Here is a 20,111-nt window from a genome sequence, read left to right as displayed (position 1 = left end):
TGTTTTTTAGACATTAAAACTTAAAAAGAAGTTTCACTCAAGCCATTGATTTCAAGGGTCCTTACAGCATATGAACTAAAATTCAACCAAATTAAATACAAACGTATTGAAATATTACAGTTTATGATTATTACAAATCTCTTTTTAAATTAAATATATATAATAAATAAACAAATACATTTGGGGTTTGAACAGCATGACATTTAGTAAAAACTAATATTTAGGATGTCAAACCATGAACTGCAATCTAAAGATGACCAGAATCCTCAGCTGATGTTGGGTTTGGAAATGTTACCTTGTGATGTATTTGGAAAGGTTATCCAGTTTCTCGGAGATGATTCTGGCATCTTTATCCAGCTTCCCAGCAGACATGTCGACTATGATGTTCAATTCAGGCGATGGAAGAGATGCCTGGTCATCCGAATCTACCAGTGGCACCATAACAAGCAGAAGGTCCACCATCCAGCGAATCAGTTTGGAATGAATTGAATTTACCTGGCAACCTAAGGTCATCTAATGAAATGAATGGCTCATTACGTAATGCAGGTAAGGCCAGTCTCAAACATCCTCCTGAAGCCTCATGTCTTCAACGTCAAATATGTTTTCTTGGGAGCACAAGTGTTGTTCAATGTATTCAGGACATCAGCGATTTCCATCCATTCACAGACCCAGAAGGCCAAAAGAAACATAATAGTTCAATCAGGAACATCCATTTCAAATAGAAGCTCTACAAACCATAAAAAAACTATGGATTATTTCAACACATGATTTAGTCAAATATGTACAATACTTGTATGGACTTAAAATTTTGTATTTCAACTGTCTTGTTTTTCTATTTTCTTGGCCCTGGACTGTTCAAGTTATGTACTGTCCACCAGCAAAACGGCATCTTCAAACAGATTTATCAAGCTACCAAGAGCTTCCTCCATCTTCACCCAATCTCTTGAAGGATGCCGTTCAGGTCCACTCTGGGATTTTAGTCTTCTGGACCAGAACTCCGTATTCCCACTAAGTGACATTACTGTTGCATGCATACCTGCATGAAGAACCAAAACACAGTCATTAATTTAAGAATCAAGACTTGACTATATGTGGAAAGTCCTGCATATTACCACTTTCACTATTGATGCGAATTGTTTTGAGATTTCCTAGGCCCATGCTGGTGATGAAAAACGCTGGGCTTAAATGTTTGTCCTGTGCTTCTAGTAATGCTAGTTAAATACAGCTTTCTGATTGGTCAACTTGATTGTCTCTGCTCAAGTTCTTGCTTTTACACTTTCCTTATATTCTTTACCTGTCATACAGACTGGCTCCATGTAATTATATTTCAATTTTTTTATCATTTGACTTTGTCTGGATTGCGTGTGTGCATTTGTTTTTTGTCGAGCACATGTGCACGTTGTTTTGACAGCTCGCCATTTGCTCGGTGTCATCATCATCATTCACCCGCCCTCGTGTTTCCCAGTCAGGCTTTCCCTCTCACCGGTTCTTATTCACATCACTCATTCACCTATAGATTATTTCCCGGTCATTATCGCATTTATTCTCCAATTATCCTGTGTCTGACTTAAACTGAAAGCCTAGAATCGGTCCTGGACGGAGTTCTCACTTTGGATCCAAACTCTTCATAGGTTAAAAAACATGTAAAGGATGGACTTTGTCGATATCTACTGGTCATTCTAGTGAACTGCATCGTCTCCTATACCAAACTGGCCTAAAACCTTATATTGTAGGCCAATAGATAAAGTTTGACACATATTGATGTTTAAAAGATATCATGCGTAAATAGATTAGCATTTTACAATATGAATGATATGAATGCATTGGTTGTCTGTAAAGATATACACATCTACATTATTAAAAACTAAGTTTAAGAAGGGCATTGTCAAGGTTAAGCCAAACTCGAGCTCTGCAGCAAAGATGGGATCTCCGTGACTTTTTTCCGACACACGGGTCACTCAATCTTTGATCTGGAGCAGTGGCTGGTGATAAAAAATTTTGAGGGAGCGCAAACATACTGAAAATCAAACTTTCAGACTATAAAGCCATCAATATATATATATATATATATATGTATGTATAGCCATTAACCAGGCGATGTATCATTATTACAGTCAATGCATGCAAATAAATGTACTATGAATCAGTGAATTTGATTGAATGTGGGTTTATTATCAGTAATGAAGTAATCAAGGTAATCATTAAAAAAAAACTTTTACCTAATCATTATAGCAGTAACACGATTTGGAAAGAGATTTTGCTCTCCTTTCTTTCAGACTTGCACATTTCTCAATGACCTTCTGGTTAAAGTCAATTATCTCAGTCACCACTCTCCTCTCCATTGACAGCATGGCCAATGCATTTAGCCTCTCCTGGGTCATGCTATTTCTAAGAAAAGTCTTAAGTCTTTTCAAACAACTCTCAGACTCTGCTGTGGTCATGGGTGTGGTGATGAGGATCTTTAGGAGAGTGACAGTCCCTGAAAAGACTTCTTCAAGATTGTTCTCCTTAAGCAGCTGGAGTAGGTCCACAGCACGACAACAGGTTCTGAAATCTTCCTTGCCGTGGATGAGACTAAGCTCTGTCTTGAGCTTACTCCCATTGAACACTGGATAGGCCTTCAAAGTCCTACTCAGTGCATCTTCAGGAAACGCCACGGTGTACGGTTCAAACCTGTCTGCTTGCAGCAAGGTGGCACTGATGAGGTGGCTTGTGAAGCAGAACCGTTCCATGGTGTGTTGGAGTATGGTGCCACAAACCTACAGAGTGAGGGACAAAAACAAAAATGATGTAGTGATGACAAAATGTCAATTTCAACTGCAACATTTAAAATGATCAGTTTTATGTTATAGAGAGACGGAGACCAATTTCAGTGTTTGAATCCCTGATTTATCCAAACTTCATACATATGGACTAGACATTCTGAGACAACATGTCAAGTTTCATGAACTTCTGATGCTTAGGGCGCTAATAGCAATTTTTAAAATATCAGCCATTTTCATGTCAATCAGATTCAGCGAATATGAAGGCCGTAATACTAACTTTTCCCACTAGAGGAAACCTAAGAATAACAAACCTATTTAGATCACAATTTAAAGACTATGGAAATGGTTAAATAGATCGACTTGTAGTAAAATATGCATTGCAAATAAATGTAGTATAGTTTCATTAAGTTTAATAAAGCCCAATATCAAAGGATCTACTCTTTGCTACAGTACTTAAGCAAAAATGTATAAACTCAAAGACATGAGAACACATTCAGTACCCAAAGAAGGTAAATGAAACAATGCCATTTAACTTGATGTTAATATTTTTTACTTTCTTTTTGATGGCTTCCTTTGATATATTTTTCAAGAAACACTGCAGAGTAACAAGGACTGCAATAAACTCACTTCTGATGCAATCCGTTCATGGACTTCTGGACTGGTCGACCGCCGCCTCTTCGGTTGAGAAGCTCCTTCACTGCTTTGGTTAACCAGAGAAGGATTGACAAAGGATTAAGAATTGTATGACTAATAACAATAATAATGATAACAAATACAAAAGGAGGAACACAGCTGCTACCTGATCTTCTGTATGTCCTGCTGGAACTCCTGGATGCTCCCTTTAATGTGAACTGAATCTATAACCTTCTGCTGGAGTTTGGCATAGAGATGTCCACATGTGGCATGATGTTGTGGAAACGGTGCAGATATTTTTTAAATCCTGATCATCCAGCAGCATGGCAAAGCCTCCTGCCTCTCTGGTGGAAACAGGGTCAAAGTTACCCGAGTCTCAAATAGTTTCAAAACAGCGAATGAGGCCCTCTCTGTGCTCAAACACTGTATTGATGGCACAGCTGTGAAGGTTCCATCTAACACTGCTCGATGCTGGTAGTCTATGGGCAACAACTTTATCAAGTACATTTGTGCGCTTGGAGGATTTGCCAGCCTTTTTTCCAGATCACCCAAGGTCAGAAGAAAAAAATCTAACTTTGGGTATGTGAGAAGTGGCCTTTTGCATTATTAAATTGAGTTGATTCGAATAGCAGTGGATGTAATGGACATTTGGGTACACATCTTGAATCTTCCTTTGAACACCTGCATTGGCACCCCTCATCACGCTGGCTCCATCATACGCTTGGGAGATGAGTTTACTCGTCTGATACTCCGGAAGGATGACAGCAAGATGCTCTTTTAGTCCTGTAGCGACGGAATCAGCTATAGTTGAATGCAGATGAATAAAAGCAAAAAATCGTTGCTTTTGGTATCAATGTAGCACAAGCACAAGTTGGCACTGTGGCAATATCGCTGGTCTTGTCGGCCTGGATTGATAGAAAATCGCTGCCTTGTGCTTCTTGGATGACGTGTTCCCTCATAACAGCCAACATACAGTCCAACAGCTCGTTCTGCACGGTTTTCGAAGTTCCCTTAAACACAGTGGCATTCTCGAGGTGCTCTTTCAAAACTCCATCAAGACAAGCAACAAAGTCGACCAAGCCACGGAATATCCCGGGGTTATCTGAGCTCTCGTTACTGCGGTTCGGCCAGCCTCCACTTTGAAAACGTCGGTCAAGCCAGCCCTCACATCGGTATTCTGCGCGAATATAAGAAAGATTACGGTATGAGCGCGGGATGAAAAATTGCAAATAAAAGCGGTTTTGCACTCTTTCATTTGTAAGTGTTTTAGCGGTTGCAAGTGATGTTGCTAGGGCAATGAGAGACGACGTTAAAGGGTTACTATGCAGTTTCTATAATGTTTTAAGTGATTTCTTGGCCGTTGATAAGGTATTTTAGTGGTTATAAGAGTGTTGCTATGCGTTTGTGTGGCGTTCTGGGTGGTTGCTAGGCGTTTTTTTAATAAAACTCCCCTCAATATCCTATATAGACTGTTCAGATAAAAAACAAGAATAAACTACCTGTTTCTTGAAAGGGATTTCATCTAGCAATACACCATCTCAGATTGGTACTCAAACAATATCAGGAATTTCTGATGTTAATACTTCCCATGTCCACTGGAAGTTTCTGGTGAGTAGATGATTCTTTTTTATATTAGCTGCATATATTTAAGAACATTTTTTTTGTATCAAATAAAATGATTTTTATTATGTTTCAATGTTTGATTTCAGTTCATAAATGCTTTGAACCATACCGTTTATGTGGTCAACCCATCAAAGAGTTCCAAAGAGAAAGCTGAATCCAGGTGTGCTGCAAAAAACTTCAGGTATTTGTTAATTTATCAGTTTTGTTTAACAGAAGTATTGACAGTCAAAATGTGTCAGGACTGTGCATACTTGATGTACCATGCTCTACACCTCTTCAGATGCTTTAATGCTGATCCAGAATATTTTTTATATAATTTAGCATATTTAATGAAACTGATATTGACAAATATCAAACATTTATACAAGCTATGAAATATTGTCTGTCCACGATTTTGCAGCGAACACATTTTTTGGGGGAAATTAATTATCCACTAAAATCATATTATTATTATTACATTACTTTTTATGTTTAATCTTAAATAGGATGTGAAATTTTGTCTGCTTATTATTCACTCTTTACGCCTCGATATTTTATAATTTGTATCAAATGTACCTATTTTTTCCTGTGATCTTTATATCAATTTCAATAACTAACATAACAAATCACATTCAGCAGGTACCTTACAATAAGAAGAGAGTGCCATGGGAAAACAGAGTGGCAGAACATAAAATGGAAAGGAGGAGAGCTGACCCATCCAACCCAACAGGATGGCAGTAGCCATCCTGTAATATGTGAAATATAATTTAATTTTAAGTTGGTTTGCTAATAGATGTTGTCTCTACATTACGTGTATTTTTTTTCATAACTTTGTTTTGCCTGTGGATTTTTTCGACATTATACAAATGACCATTTGGAATGGTCTCTTAGTTTTTTCCACAGCTGTATCTAATGAATTGAATGTTGGTGCTTGTTTAGATTGCAACGGAAGTGATGAAGGCCTTTCCAGCTGTCTCAGTTATAAGCTTTAGGACTTCAAAAAAAGAAATGGCAATTGAAAGAGGAGTAATGGCTGCCCAGACACTGGAATCATCAGGTTTATTAAGGAAGTGATTCTATGTGCTATGGTGCAATGATAACCAAATGTAGCTTTGTCAGCAATACACTCATAAAAAAAAGTGCTTTAAAGGTTGTTCACAGCGATACAACAGAAGAACCATTTGTTGTTCCCCAAAGAACCATTCAGTTAAAGGTTCTTCAAGAACAATCTGTTTCTTACTTTTTATAATCTGAGGAACCTAGTTTCGTCACAAAGAACCTTTTGCGAAACAGAAAGATTTTTGTGGAACCAAAAGGTTGTTCTATGACATTTAATTAACTTTTGAAGCACCTGTTTTTTAAAGAGTATATCCTAACGTAGTTTAAACAAAACTTGTTGAAGAAAATTTCAATGAACTTGATTGTTGAAGAAAATCATTTTTAACCAATCTTCATACAACACAACTATTCATTATGATCACCTTGCTGTCTAGTAAAATTAATTTAAATAAGAAAGATTTCAAGAAGGTCAAAATTTAGAGCAAATTACATATCAGACAACACAATAAGTTGTGGGCTGGGCTAATCAATATGTCCAGGTTAGCAAAGGCAATTAAACATTAAATATAGAGGTGCTCCTATCAGGATTTTTGGAGCCGATCACCGTTCCACGATCACTGAAAGCTGTATCAGCCAATACTGTTATAATATAGATAATTGTTTTTACAGTTAATACATTATAACAAGACATTACAATGCATTCAAATGTGCATTACAATGATTTAAAACTACTTTTATAATGCATTAAACATACATGCTTCAAGGAAAGTGTTCCCACATATGTTCATAAAACATGTAAACAACAGCTTTAATGGAACAGTTCACCAGAAAATGTAAATTCTGACATCAATAACTCACCTTAGAGTTGTTTAAAGTCTGTCTACATTTCTTTAATCTTATAAACACAAGGAAATATATTTGCTAGAATGCTTTTAAACAAACAGTTGTTGGCCACCATTGACCATAGAAGAAAAATGACAATGGTACTCAAAAGTGCCCCAGGGCTGTTTACTTTCCTACATTCCTCAAAAAATCTTATTTTGTGTTCAACAGAAAAAAGACATTCAAAACAGATTTGAAACAAGTAAAGGGTGAGTAAATAAAGACAGAATATTCAATTTTGGGTGAACTGTCCATTTAAGACAACAAATTTACATCTATTGATTTTTGACAGGACCTCAGATCCGTCGTTGTGAAAATCTGTGAGTTTGTGGGGAAGAATGTGTCTGATGGAGCGATTGATAAAGTTGTAAAAAGCCACTTTCAGCAACATGAAGAAAGACCCCAAAGTCAATTATGAGTTCTTTCCTGAGGAGGTCACAGACCGTCCAAAAGGACTATTTGTGCGCAAAGGTCAGACAAAAGCGTGTAATCATTTTGTGAAGAATTTTCGTCCATTGCAAGTTAAATATTTAAAGGTCCAGTGTTTGAAATGTGGCGGCATCTAGGGGTGAGGTTGCAAATTGCAAAACAAGTGACTCACTCCACCCCTCCTGCCTCCCATTCTTAGCACTACTGTGGCTCTCACAGGGCTAAGATGATTGTGACGTTTTTGCTTCTTTGCCGAATAAGATGACGTAGCCTATTTATGGAGCTCTGTAGTCTGTCCGTAAAGGGTTACTGTAGAAACAACATGACAAATTCCATGTAAGGGGACCTGCAGTTTATGGAGATAGAAAAAGCTCATTATGTAAGGTCTTTATAAATCTCTGAAGGTATAGTTATGTATATTATATTGCATTCCTGTCAATAGATCCTCCACAAACTACAAACGACCTTTAAATGACATAGCTTGTCCTTTTAAATGCACAAGACATAAATGCTACAAAGATCCAGGTGTTTTCAGTTAAAGGAATAAATGAATAAATAACAAAAGTAGTTTGTGTATTAACAAGTTTGTCTTTAAATGTTATTGTAGTAAGTGTAAATGTGTAATGTTGTATTAACGTAACCTTCTTAACATACTGTGTTACAGGAACAGTTGGAGATTGGAAGAACTCATTGACTGTATCTCAGAATGAAGGATTTGACCGCGTCTTCCAGGAAAAAATGAAGGGCCTTCCACTTAACTTCATCTGGGACATCAATGAGTTACACAATAATGAATAATAATGCATTGTGAGCTTTTCTCTGCATACTCTGTATGAATGCATATTCAGTAATAAAAAATATAAATCTGTATATCATAATGGCCTCATATGAGAAGGATTAATGCAAGCAGACGATATAAATTCATTTCATCTCAATGATTCGGCATCGATCTAGTTTAGTCAGAATTCAAAAGTGAATCAAGAAGAATGCAAGGTGCTCGGTGAGAAACTTTTCACAAGGAATGGTGTTACATGCGAAAGACACTCACATCATTTCCAAAGAATATATTGACCGTTTGAGTGATTTCGAAATAAGAGATGAAGATGTCTTTGTCTTTAGAAGAAATTAAAAAATATATATTTTTTAAGTGCACAATGACTCTTGCTCTAATTGATAACAAGCCTACGTTAATTGATAACAAGCAATAAAACTATGAAGTATAAAATGATGATGAGAATGCAAGACAAAAAATGATATTGCATGTAAGTTTATGAAGTTTATTCAAACATATATATAAAGCTGATAAAATACAAAACTTATTCAGTACATGATAAAAGAACACAAAAAAGAACTGAACTATTTTCATATTTATATACAGTACAGGGCAGAGAGTCTGCAGAAGGGGAAAGATTACAGTGAGACTCTTCTCCTCCTGTTTACACGGGCACAGACGACTGCAAGAGAAAGGAAAAGTGTGCATGAGATAAATTTTACACAAACAATTTGATATATTTAGTTTTAACCAATCGAGCTGTCTTGATGTCATGCTTGCTATTTAATGCATTTTTGTGTCCTTGGGGTTGAATAAATGTTCTGTTAGGTTCTTAGTGCTTGATGGATGTTGGTTCCACCACATCATAGGATGTATCTCATACAAAGACAAATACATCTTGTTCCTGACTTACAAAGAGATGATCAAGGTGAGAATGTGTGAGCGGATTCTGAGTAAAATTCAATGTGTATATAATTGTTTGTGTTCAATTTAAGAAAGAAAGTTATGAGGATTACTAAATGATAAAAGACTTTTTCTTATCTCATACACACTTTTTCTCTCTCTTGCAGTCCTCTGTGCCTGTGTTAAGGAGGAGAAGAGTCTCACTGTGATCTTTTCCCTTCTGCAGACTCTCTGCCCTGTACTGTAGATAAACATGTAAATAGTTCTGTTCTTTTTTCTGTTCTTTTTTCATATACTAAAAAATATATTTTTTTTGTTACCTTTATATATGTGTTTGAATAAACTTTATAAACTAACATGCGATATCATTGTGCGATATCATTCTCATCATTGTTTTATACTTCATAGTTTTATTGCTTACTGTCGACTACAGCAGGAGTCATTTTGCACTTAAAAAAAAGACTTTGTAAGTTATAAACTTACCAGACATCAGCAAGGTAATGACAAATCAACAAAGACACATGTCAAATCCTTCATTGTGAATGACGGTCAATGAGTTCTTCCAATCTCTAACAGTTCCAGTAACACAGTATGTTGTGAAAGTTACGTTAACACAACATCACACATTTACACTTGAATAGAATTTAAAGTCGAACTTGTAAATACACAAACTACTTTTGTTATCTCTTCATTTATTCCTTTAACTGAAAAACAGCTGCATCTTTGTAACATTTATGTCTTTTGCATTAAAAAGGATAAGCAATCTCATTTAAATGTCCAGTTCGTAGATTGTGGAGGATCTATTGACCGGAATGCAATATAATATACATAACTACAGTATGTCTTAAGAGGTTTGTAAAGACCTTACATAATGAAGCGTTATGTTTTTATCGTCTTAGAATGAGCTTAATCTATCTACATACACTACTGTCCCCTCACATGGAATTCGTCATGCTCGTTTCTTTTGGACTTCAGTGTTTGGAGACGTGAATTGGCGTAAAGCTTGGCGAACAGTGGATACTTTTTTATTGATGGAGTAAAAGAAGTGTCCATTAAAATAGTGCATTGGATGTATACAGCTAAACATGTGCTGGAAAGTTTTAAACTGAATATTCACTACTCTTGTTGTTTTTGTCATATTGAATAAGAAACCATATAGTTTTCCATGGCATTCACACAAAATGTTTTGGGTTAATGTGGAACGTTTTATTATGAAGAGTTAAACAGATCAAGGTTTGGATAAAGATGAAATATATCTAAACAATCGTTAATTTTACAGGGAAATTTTAACATTCCTGAAATGAAATGATTGTTTATTTTAATATTTCACAAAATTGTACAACTAGAAAAGCAATCAGAGCTTTTAAAATTACGAACAAATATGCTATTGTTGATTAACCCTATTCTTTTATTATTTATTTTATTTTTCTCTCTCTTTTTTGCTCCAAGTAATCAGACTCCGGCTTATATAATGTGAATGTTTCTCTTTGTATTCACGATATGGCATTAATAAAAGCAACAACGACATCAAAAATACATTCATTGGCTTCTGTTCTTCCTAAATTCGCAGCTGTTTAGCAGTAATTTCTGACACGACAACAGTTTGCATCATGTTTATAAGACATGTTTCTGAACTGGATTAAAGGTATATTTCATGAGGTAAGTTAGGTTAAGATATTTGTTTTTACAGCCAAGCTATAGTTTACGTCACACAGAACGTGAGCTTTCTGTTCACAATGCAGGTTACATTACGATGGACAATTGGTTGTGTGCTGTATTCATCCAAAACTACTGAAAATGACAAAAAGAGAAATGTTTGTGACAACGCAGGACATTATATGACAACAATATATATTTGAAGATGTAAGTGTTAAAACCATTCCAAAAAACGTACATAAAATCTGATCTGATCATCCGGGCTTGAAAAGTTTATGCAATGAATGTCAAGGGAAGACATCTTTAATTCACAATGTGTTGTTTGTTTCTTGAGTGTATGCTTGTTTTCTGTCCACGTCACAGTTTTTATAATGCAGTCACTAACATTAGATGATTTACACTGTGAAGATAAACCTCAGTAGAATTGTGGTCCGTGAAAATGAGTTCCTGGAAAGGCTGGACAAAGTGCTGAAAGTCAACTGGCTTTATGTCAATAACACATCCTCCTACATCAATATACATAATCAAAAGAAAAAAAATCAAACAATGTTGTTAGACACAGTATACATTGGACATTTTCCAGATAATACAAGAACACAATCTATCATGTATTTCTATTATTAGAGCAGATATTTCTTAAACCTTTCTTGTATTAAGTGTTTGTGCCAAGTGACTCAAAGCTTGAAATGTAAGCAAAAATAAAAAGCTAAAAGGGGGTGTCATAGATATTTTCTTAGCTTTATACAGGTGAAATTTCACAAGAAGTATAATTTATTTCAGTGTTTTGTCGAGAAGAGCCAGGGTTAAAGTCCAAGACAATAATCATAGGATTATCTTTGACAATGAACTTATGAAATCAAAAATCAGCATAAACACTTTCAAAAATCTTGTGAAAACTACCACTGCAGAAGAAATGTGTAAGTGTTTCTGGTTTAAGTTAAAAATTAACTTAATGGTCAGACGTCCTTATTAAACTTATTAATGAAAGCATTACATGGATAATATCTGTGCAATGTCTTAAAATTAATTTCCTTTACCTTATTGGGCAATACGAAACTATTACATTCTCACCATATTTTCTCAATAAAAGAGATGTGAAAAAATGGGCTTCCGTTTCACAAGTGCATTTGGACAGAAACAAACATTTTGGATGAGACACTTTCTAATAGGAAAATTGTTACATTTTCTATCCATAATATGTTCACCTCCAATAACAATATTTGCGATCTCTTTGCCAATCGCGTCATAAAGATGTGTTTTTAACAAGATGAAGCAATCTTATACTCTCCGTTTAGCTATCCATCACCATTCCACACTCCAGCCCAGTATGTGAAGGGAATGCACCAAATATCTGTTTGCAAACCACCATAAATCTCTAAAAGAAGAAGCCGCTGTTATCGCGATATCTTGTTGTGAAGAAAAGGCGGATACGTTGAGAGGCAGGTTACCCAGGCAACAACCGCACGAACTGTAAACATTCATCAGCTTCTGTTCTTGTTCAATTTGAAGCAGGTTAGCAGATATTTCCAGACACAACTTTTAAGGTTTGTTTCATCTGGTAGCTTTTGGTATGTAATAGTTTACCTCACACAGATCGTAAACCGCCTTGAAGCTTTTCGTGTACGATCACGATTCTGGCTGCATTACGACGGTAAATTGGTCGTGCAGTACGAGGGGCTGTATTCATCCAAAACTGAAGAAAGAACTTTAAAAAATGCAGGACAATTTATCACTACAATATACAGTATATATATATATATATACATATTAGATGAAGATTTTATAACCATCCCTAAAAACGTATGTAAAAAATGTTCCGTGAACTGTTAGACGTGTGAATGTGTAATATCGCAGTTATCCACTGGGGGGCGTCATATGTCTCGGCTGAAGAAAAGGGGAAATCTGATCTGGGCTTGAAAGGTTTATGGAGTAAATTTTAAGGGAAGACATCTTTTATTCACATTTCTTTTGGTTTGTTGAGTGTATGCTCCTTTTGTGTGCAGGTCACAGATTTATCATGCAGACACCAGATTATTTGGAGATAGACCTCAGTAGATTGGTGATTGGTGACAAGAAGTTCCTGAATATTCTGGAAGAAGTGATGAAACTCAACTGGCTTCATGAAAGAATCCAGCCGGTATGTTTAGTTGTACAGTAATTGTGAGCTCTGTCAGTTGTGCTGTACATGCACATTTTTTATATAGTCTGCCCTACACTTTACAATTAAATTTGTAGTTTTTTAGACGCAGATTTTCACATTTTAATTTCAGTTTACAAATACATTTTTGAGAGTTAGATCAGCACTGTGGTCGACAGTTATTTTTTTATTAAATCTTTTTCAAATATTTCTTAGGAGAAGTCAAAATTGATGGCAAGAACTCTTAGTTCCCTTGCCTCTCGTGCTGTGGAGAACAATCATTTCATCGATCTTCAAGTCCTCCTAGAACATGTAATCAACTAACTGTTACAATGTTTATGTAAAAATATGCTGTAACCAACACAGCAAACAGTGAAATTCATAATTGGAAAATCTTTTTCATTTTTGATAATCACTTGAAGGTGGATGTCAATTCTGAAGACTATATGGGATATACACCTCTCCATACAGCCTGTCTGTTGGGAAATGGAGAAATGGTTATGTTCCTACTGGACAATGGTGCAGTGAACCGCTCTAAACATTGCCCATTACACTTGGCCATTAAGAACAGGTAATCTCAAGCATTTATGTAATTTAATCAGGCTGTGAACTCAATGAGCTCCAATGATTTGTTTGTTTAGCTGCATTGATATTCAACTACTAAAGAGCCATTCATTCATTTATGTTGCCCCATCTTACCTTGGAAGAATCCCATAGTTTCAGGCCAAATTAATAGTTCAGTTTCTTGACAAGCATCAGGCGTAACACCAGACCTATTGAATGGGGGTGTTTCCATCTCTTCATGAACAAAAACTATTCAACTGTTCATTGTCAATTTCAAAAACAGTTTTCAAAGGTGGTTTATCACAATTTGACATGTTGAATTAGAGATGCTCAGTTGCACATACATGTAACTGTGATGGACTGGCAACCTGAAAGTGTGTATGGAAATAAATCTTTAAATTGCTCAAATAGTTCTTCTAGTATGAACTGCTCCCATATTTTTAGCATATAGACTGCTGTGTCTTGTAGGAATTTTCTAGTTATCGAGCTCCTGAGGTGGAAAGGGTTCACTGTTAAACTACACCCAGTGAGAATTGGCGTGGAATTGATCCAGTAAGCACTAATTTAGTCAATTCTTTCATTTTTACTAATAGAGTGGATCTAAAAAGTCTACACACCCTTGATCAGATTGCAAGGTTAAAACCTGGTTATTGCAAAAAAAATATTTACATTTAAATGATTCTTTTTGTTATTCACTTAAATATATAGGTTGCAATTTTACAGTTAAGGTGGAACATGTTCCGACATGATTCTTCTTGATTTCCTTTTTTACATGACAAAAAAAACAGCAATTTTAACAAAAGTGTGTAGACTTTTTAGATCCACATATAACTGTATATAGGAAACAAGAAGCATTTTTTCTTAGATTACACACATTTTCTAAAATATATTATTTAACATATCTTTATGCCACAAATGGTTTTGTTTCAACTGTCCCTCTACAGAACAGTACGAAAGAGAGATCATGCGCTACTGCATGCCTGGTTTCTCTCAGGGGTGGACATGGACACCTCTGACTACAATGGGTGGACAGCAATGAAGGAGGCTGTTCGCTTGGGGGATAACACCATGATAACCAAGCTAGTGCACTACAGAAGCACGCCACTGGTATAAAAACTTTCTTATTGAACAATATTAGAAGTGGACATTATAAAATGATCTTCATGCTATTTTCTATAGTACAAATAAAGAAGCTGTTCAATCTTTTTTCTCTGATAATTACAACTGTATTCTTTTCTTATGTGATAATTACTGCAGAGCCTCGGCAGTTTGTTATGTATATGTTACTTTGTGCAAAATATTTATATTTTAAAACTGTTTGTGTTCAATTAAAGAAAGAAAGTTCTAAGGATGTGTAAATGAGGAAAGACATTTTGTTTCATTTTGTTGTGAACTTTTTCTTAACTCATGCACACTTTTCCTTTCTCTTGCAGTCGTCTGTGCCCGTGTACAGGAGGAGAAGAGTCTCGCTTTAATCTTTCCCCTTCTGCAGACTCTCTGCCCTGTACTGTAGATAAACTTGTAAATAGTTCTGTTCTTTTTCTTTTTGTGTTCTTTTGTCAATAAGATTGGTGTTTTATCTGCGTTATAAATGTGTTTGAATAAACTTTATAAACTAACATGCAATATCATTTTGTCTTGCATTCTCATCATCGTTTTATACTTCATAGTTTTATTGCTTACTGTCGACTACAGCAGGAGTCATTATGCTTGTAAAAAAAGACTTTGTAAGTTATAAACTTACCAGACATCAGCAAGGTAATGAAAAATCAACAAAGACATGTCATCATCCCTTATTTCAAAATCCCTCAAACTATTCTTTGGAAACGATGTGTTTGGTATTTTTCACAGAGCACCTTTTATATTGAGTTCTGACTAAACTTGATTGACATGAAATGGTTTTTTATCGTATGCTTGTTAATAAGATGGGAGTAAATAGATCAACAAGAATCCTTCTCATGATCAAAATAAAACCAGGCAATAAGCAAGACGTGGAAAAGGGCTTTTTATTGCTATAAATATGGAAGGCCATGATACAACACGGACAACCATAAGGTGATTAAACCAAAACAGACTGACACAGGACAAGAGAAACACGGGTTTATAAGGATTTTCAAACAGTGTGATAACGAGGAACAGCCAAAGAAAAGAGCTGAAAATCAGAAACCCCAGGTGAAACATGGAAACTGTACTGAAAGAATTAACAAGGTAACAAGAGGGGCTGGTTCAACACGGACTCCAGACACATGGCGAGCTGTCACAACAAAGCCATGTGCCCGACACAAACTGAGGACAGAGACAAAAAACCCATAGGTGCTAGACCAGACAGAAGCTTTATGTTATTATTGTCTTAGAATGAGCTATTTCTATCTACATACACCGCAGGTCCCCTCACATAGAATTCGTCATGCCCATTTCTTTTGGACTTCAGTGTTTGGAGACGTGAATTGACGTAAAGCTTGGCGAACAGTGGATAGTTTTTTATTGGTAATAAAGTAAAAGAAGTGTCCATTAAAATTATGCATAGGATATAAACAGCTAAACATGTGCTGTAAAGTTTAAAACTGAATATTTACTACCATTGTTGTTCTTGTCATATTGAAAAAGAAACCATTTATTTTTTATTTTTCCATTGCATTCACACAAAATTGCTTTGGGTTGATATGAAACGGTTTATTATGAAGAGTTAAACATTGCTTTACAGCTGAAGGGATTGGACATATTACTATACTTCAATGATCAAGGATTGGATAAAGATGTAATATATCTTATACATTTGTTAATTTCACTGTGAGATTTTGCATTCATTAAATGAAACGGTCTGACTCCAAACCAACATGTTCTCATCCAAAACTGAAGAAAGAACTTAAAAAAATGCAGGACAATTTATCACTACAATATACACTGTATATATATATATACATATTAGATGTACATTTTAAAACCATCCCTAAAAACGTAATACTGCAGTTATCCACTTGGGGGCGTCATAGGTCTCGGCTGAAGAAAAGTTGAAGGCTACAGAACGTAGACATCTGATCTGGTGCCAGTTGCATAAACTGCTTGACTAGTCGTCTGTTTTTTCTTCAAGACTGGTCATAACTTCTTCAAGTCAGTTACTGTAAGAATGTAAACTTCTTATGTCCCCTTGTCTAAATAATAATCTACGGTTGAATAGTCTAATCGACGGAACACACAGAGTTTCAGGATCCTGGAGACAAAGTTTGACACAGACACAAGTGCTTGTTCAATCAGAGTCCAATGTTTATTGTTTTCGGACTAATATTTATAAGTTTGAACCAGGAGGTGTCATACAAAACCACCAAAACAGTGGAAAATCACCAGACTTTCTGTTTAGTCTATTCCTCATGAACAATCAGATATGATTACATATTTAATATTACAATAACACAACAATCGTCCATAGGCATCATTAGGAACCTTGAGATGGAGAACAACAGCTACTTATATCAACATAAGACAGCATAAGACATGATACAACTGTCAACGAGGTTAAACAACAAGACAGTAAGGAGCAAATATTATGAATAGAAGTGAATAATAAAATAAAGGAATGAATACATATGATGAATATTGGTATAAACACAGATGCAGTATTTGTGGAGGACAGGACGAAATCCAGATTCTCACAATGGCCACTTTCAGACCAACGGTCTTACAAGCAGTCCTGTGTCCCTTTAAAGAACAAGGTGTTAATAAAAAAATCTTTAATAAAATGATAGTTACATTCGCGTATGTTTGTTTGGTTTTCCTTCTTGAATATTCAGAGTCATTTGTACTATTAGAGACATTTGTTTTGGCATCTCGCAGTTACCATGATCATTTAAAATCATGTATGTTGTAAACTGATCATTTCTCTCTAATTTTACTTCTTAATTTAGGATTATACCTGTGATTATTATACTTATTAGGATTAGAATAATCGTTGTTCCACGCAGTCCACCTGGCTGCCTGGACGGATGCCATGGCCTGTTTAGGTTCTATCATTTAAGAATTTAAGAATATCTGGGCCAAACACAATAAGGGCTTCTGTAACTGTGCACGCAGTATAGGAATTGATATCTAAGAATTCCATGGGAAATTTGCCCTTAAGATAAAAAAAATTCCCTTTTTAGAATAGAATTTGGCCCTAAATGCACCTCAGGGGAAGCTACAGAGTCAGCGGTTGGCTCAATGGGCCTTCTATCTTCTTGCTTTGGGTGGCCCCCACCTCACGAAAAGTAGTTCTTTCCTCAGCTTAGTCAGTGCTTTCTGCACCCTGAGGTGTAGTAAGGTGAATCCCCTGTTGAGATTCTATTTTAAATTGGAGCTTGCCTGCTCTCCTGAAGAACACCACTTCAATCTGGAAGTGTGTATCCACTGAGCCGGTAGTCCGTCAGAACTCCTGTCCGTGTTACGGCAATCACAGTCGCTGGTCCGTGGTTCTTTGGTTCTCCAACTTTTGTTGGCTTCAGATTCCTCACAAAGACTTTTTTGTCCTGGAACAAAGTTATGAGTAGGCTGCTCTGAGGGAAGAGCAAGGCACAAAGAAACATCAGCACATATATAATTTAACTTTTTGACTAGGGAAGTCACGTAGTGCTCCTGGATCACCTTCAGATCACCTAAAGAAGAAATACCCGACCGCCCTTTGACCACGGGGTCGGGAAAGGTCTACCCATTAGTACCTCGAACAGTTACAATTTTGTCGTGGAAGATGGGGTCATTCTTATTTCTGCCAAGACTGCAGGCAATAAATCAACCCACTTTCTTCCTGTATCGAGTACAGCTTTTGTTAGTCGTGTTTTCAGTCTTCGATTACATCTCTCCACGACTGCTGCACTTTGCGGATGATAAGGAATATTAAAATGCCAATCAATAGACAACACTTTTGATAAGAGCTGTGTTACTTTTGACGTGAACCCCGTCGCGTTGTCCAATTCTATGGTGACTGGTCTAATATCTCCTTCAGGCCACTTTAAGAATCGATCAATACTTACCAAAAGATATTTTAGATTTCCGATCAGCGGCATGTGCGTAAAATCAATTTGTAGATGTTGAATAGGAGCTTCCGGATGTGTCAATGCATTGTGCTTAGATGATTTGTGCGGATTTACCTGAGCACAAGTTAAGCATGCATCCAAAACAAGCTTTGATGTTCTATGAACATCGGCTATACAATACAATGGATTAATTGCTTGAACTACTTTTGCACAACTGGTGTGAGATAACCCATGGTAGTATCTAATTAGGATGATTAACGCCAATTTCGGTAGTGCTATTCTACCCTGTTCATCTCTAATAATCCCTTCCTTATCAAGAGTGCAAACATTTTTTCTCCAATGCTCTAAGTCTCCCTGTGTTGTTTGACTTTGCAGGAATTCGATATCAATGTCAGATACATTCGTTATGTGCACCGTCATTGCTAACTGTGTTTCATTTTTTGGATGAAATGGTGATTTAATCTGAGTTTGGCCTGCTGCCTTTGCGGCTTCATCAGCCCTTTTGTTGCCTATAGTCTGTTCATCCTCCCCCGAAGCGTGACCCTTGACCTTTACTATGGCCACTTCGAGCGGAAGATGAACTGCTTCAGTTAACTGTCCTATCAGATTTGCATGTGCTATTGGCTTTCCATCAGCAGTTTTAAAACTTCTTGCTTCCCACATTTTGGCATAATGGTGAAGAACTAAATTGTTACTCTCTTTCCTGTCATCAGCTCAAAGGCCCGTATTAATGCTATCATCTCTGCTGCTTGAACTGAATTGTAATCTAGAGCAAAAGCTACTTTTACCTCTCCTGACTCGGAAACCACAGCATAGCCACAGAGGTAGACACCGTCAGATGGCTTTGAACAAGACCCATCAACATAAATATGTTCTCCCCCCTCTAGGGGCGTATCCAACAGATCGAACCTAGAAGAGTAAGAGGTGTTCAGTTCAAGGATGCAATCATGTTCAACATTAAAATCTTCCATGTCTACCATACCCAAAATACCCAGCAAAGCAGGATTAATGTTTGCTGTTGTTTGAATGCTAAGATTTTTCGTTGCCAACAGAGTAGCCTCGTAACCTGAGGGTCGTTGCGCTGTCATGTGTTGTGTTTGCATGTTGTGTAAAATTACACCGACCTGATGGGATGCATATAATATTAAAGGGTGTGACAGCACAGTTTTCTCAGCCATCTGTACAATCAGAGCAGCTGCAGCCACAGCACGAAGACATGCTGGCATACCTGTGACTTTGTTATCTAACTTCTTAGACAGATATGCAACTGGCCTATATGTTGAGCCATGAAATTGCACTAGGACCCCTAGAGCTGCACCCAATGTCTCCCTAACATGCAAGTGAAAAGGTTTTGTGTAGTCCGGCAGGCCCAATGCTGGTGCTGTCGTGATGGCTGCTTTCAAAGCATTGAAATGTTCATCAGCTTCCGCAGTCCACGCCAATGCTGTGTTTGGCGGAGCTTTGTGATCTATCAGACCCCTCAGGTGCCTACCGTGAATCGCACAGTCAGGTATCCACTGTCTACAATAGTTAATTAGTCCCAGAAAGCTTTGTAGCTCCTGTACTGTTCCTGGGGACTTAACCTTTCTGATCAGCTGGACCCTATCTGTGGATATTGCTCTGAGACCCTGCATCAGCACATGTCCCAAATAGGTTACCTTAGATTGAACCCATTGAAGTTTTTCTTTCGAGGCTTTAAAACCTGT

The 20,111-nt window shown here is 36.6% G+C and overlaps 1 protein-coding gene across 2 annotated transcripts; it reads left to right on the top strand.

Annotated features, from left to right (window-relative positions):
- Window positions 1–12,140: 12,140 nt before the first annotated feature.
- Window positions 12,141–15,021, top strand: LOC130429777 (L-asparaginase-like). Of its 2 annotated transcripts, XM_056758551.1 has the most exons (7): window positions 12,141–12,245; window positions 12,705–12,838; window positions 13,055–13,150; window positions 13,261–13,409; window positions 13,871–13,954; window positions 14,347–14,509; window positions 14,836–15,021. In XM_056758551.1, exons 2-7 carry the CDS (start codon window positions 12,719–12,721, stop codon window positions 14,875–14,877), a joined length of 654 nt encoding a protein of 217 aa, XP_056614529.1. In that variant the 5' UTR covers window positions 12,141–12,245; window positions 12,705–12,718; the 3' UTR covers window positions 14,878–15,021. The 2 variants fall into 2 exon arrangements, with proteins under 2 accessions (XP_056614529.1, XP_056614530.1); XM_056758552.1 differs by lacking the exon at window positions 13,871–13,954.
- The last annotated feature ends 5,090 nt before the right edge of the window (window positions 15,022–20,111 follow it).

Source organism: Triplophysa dalaica, chromosome 10, assembly GCF_015846415.1.
Source record: "Triplophysa dalaica isolate WHDGS20190420 chromosome 10, ASM1584641v1, whole genome shotgun sequence".
Taxonomy (NCBI): Eukaryota; Metazoa; Chordata; class Actinopteri; order Cypriniformes; family Nemacheilidae; genus Triplophysa; species Triplophysa dalaica.
Note: the sequence above shows the minus strand (reverse complement) of the source record. Positions and strands in the feature narration are given on the sequence as shown.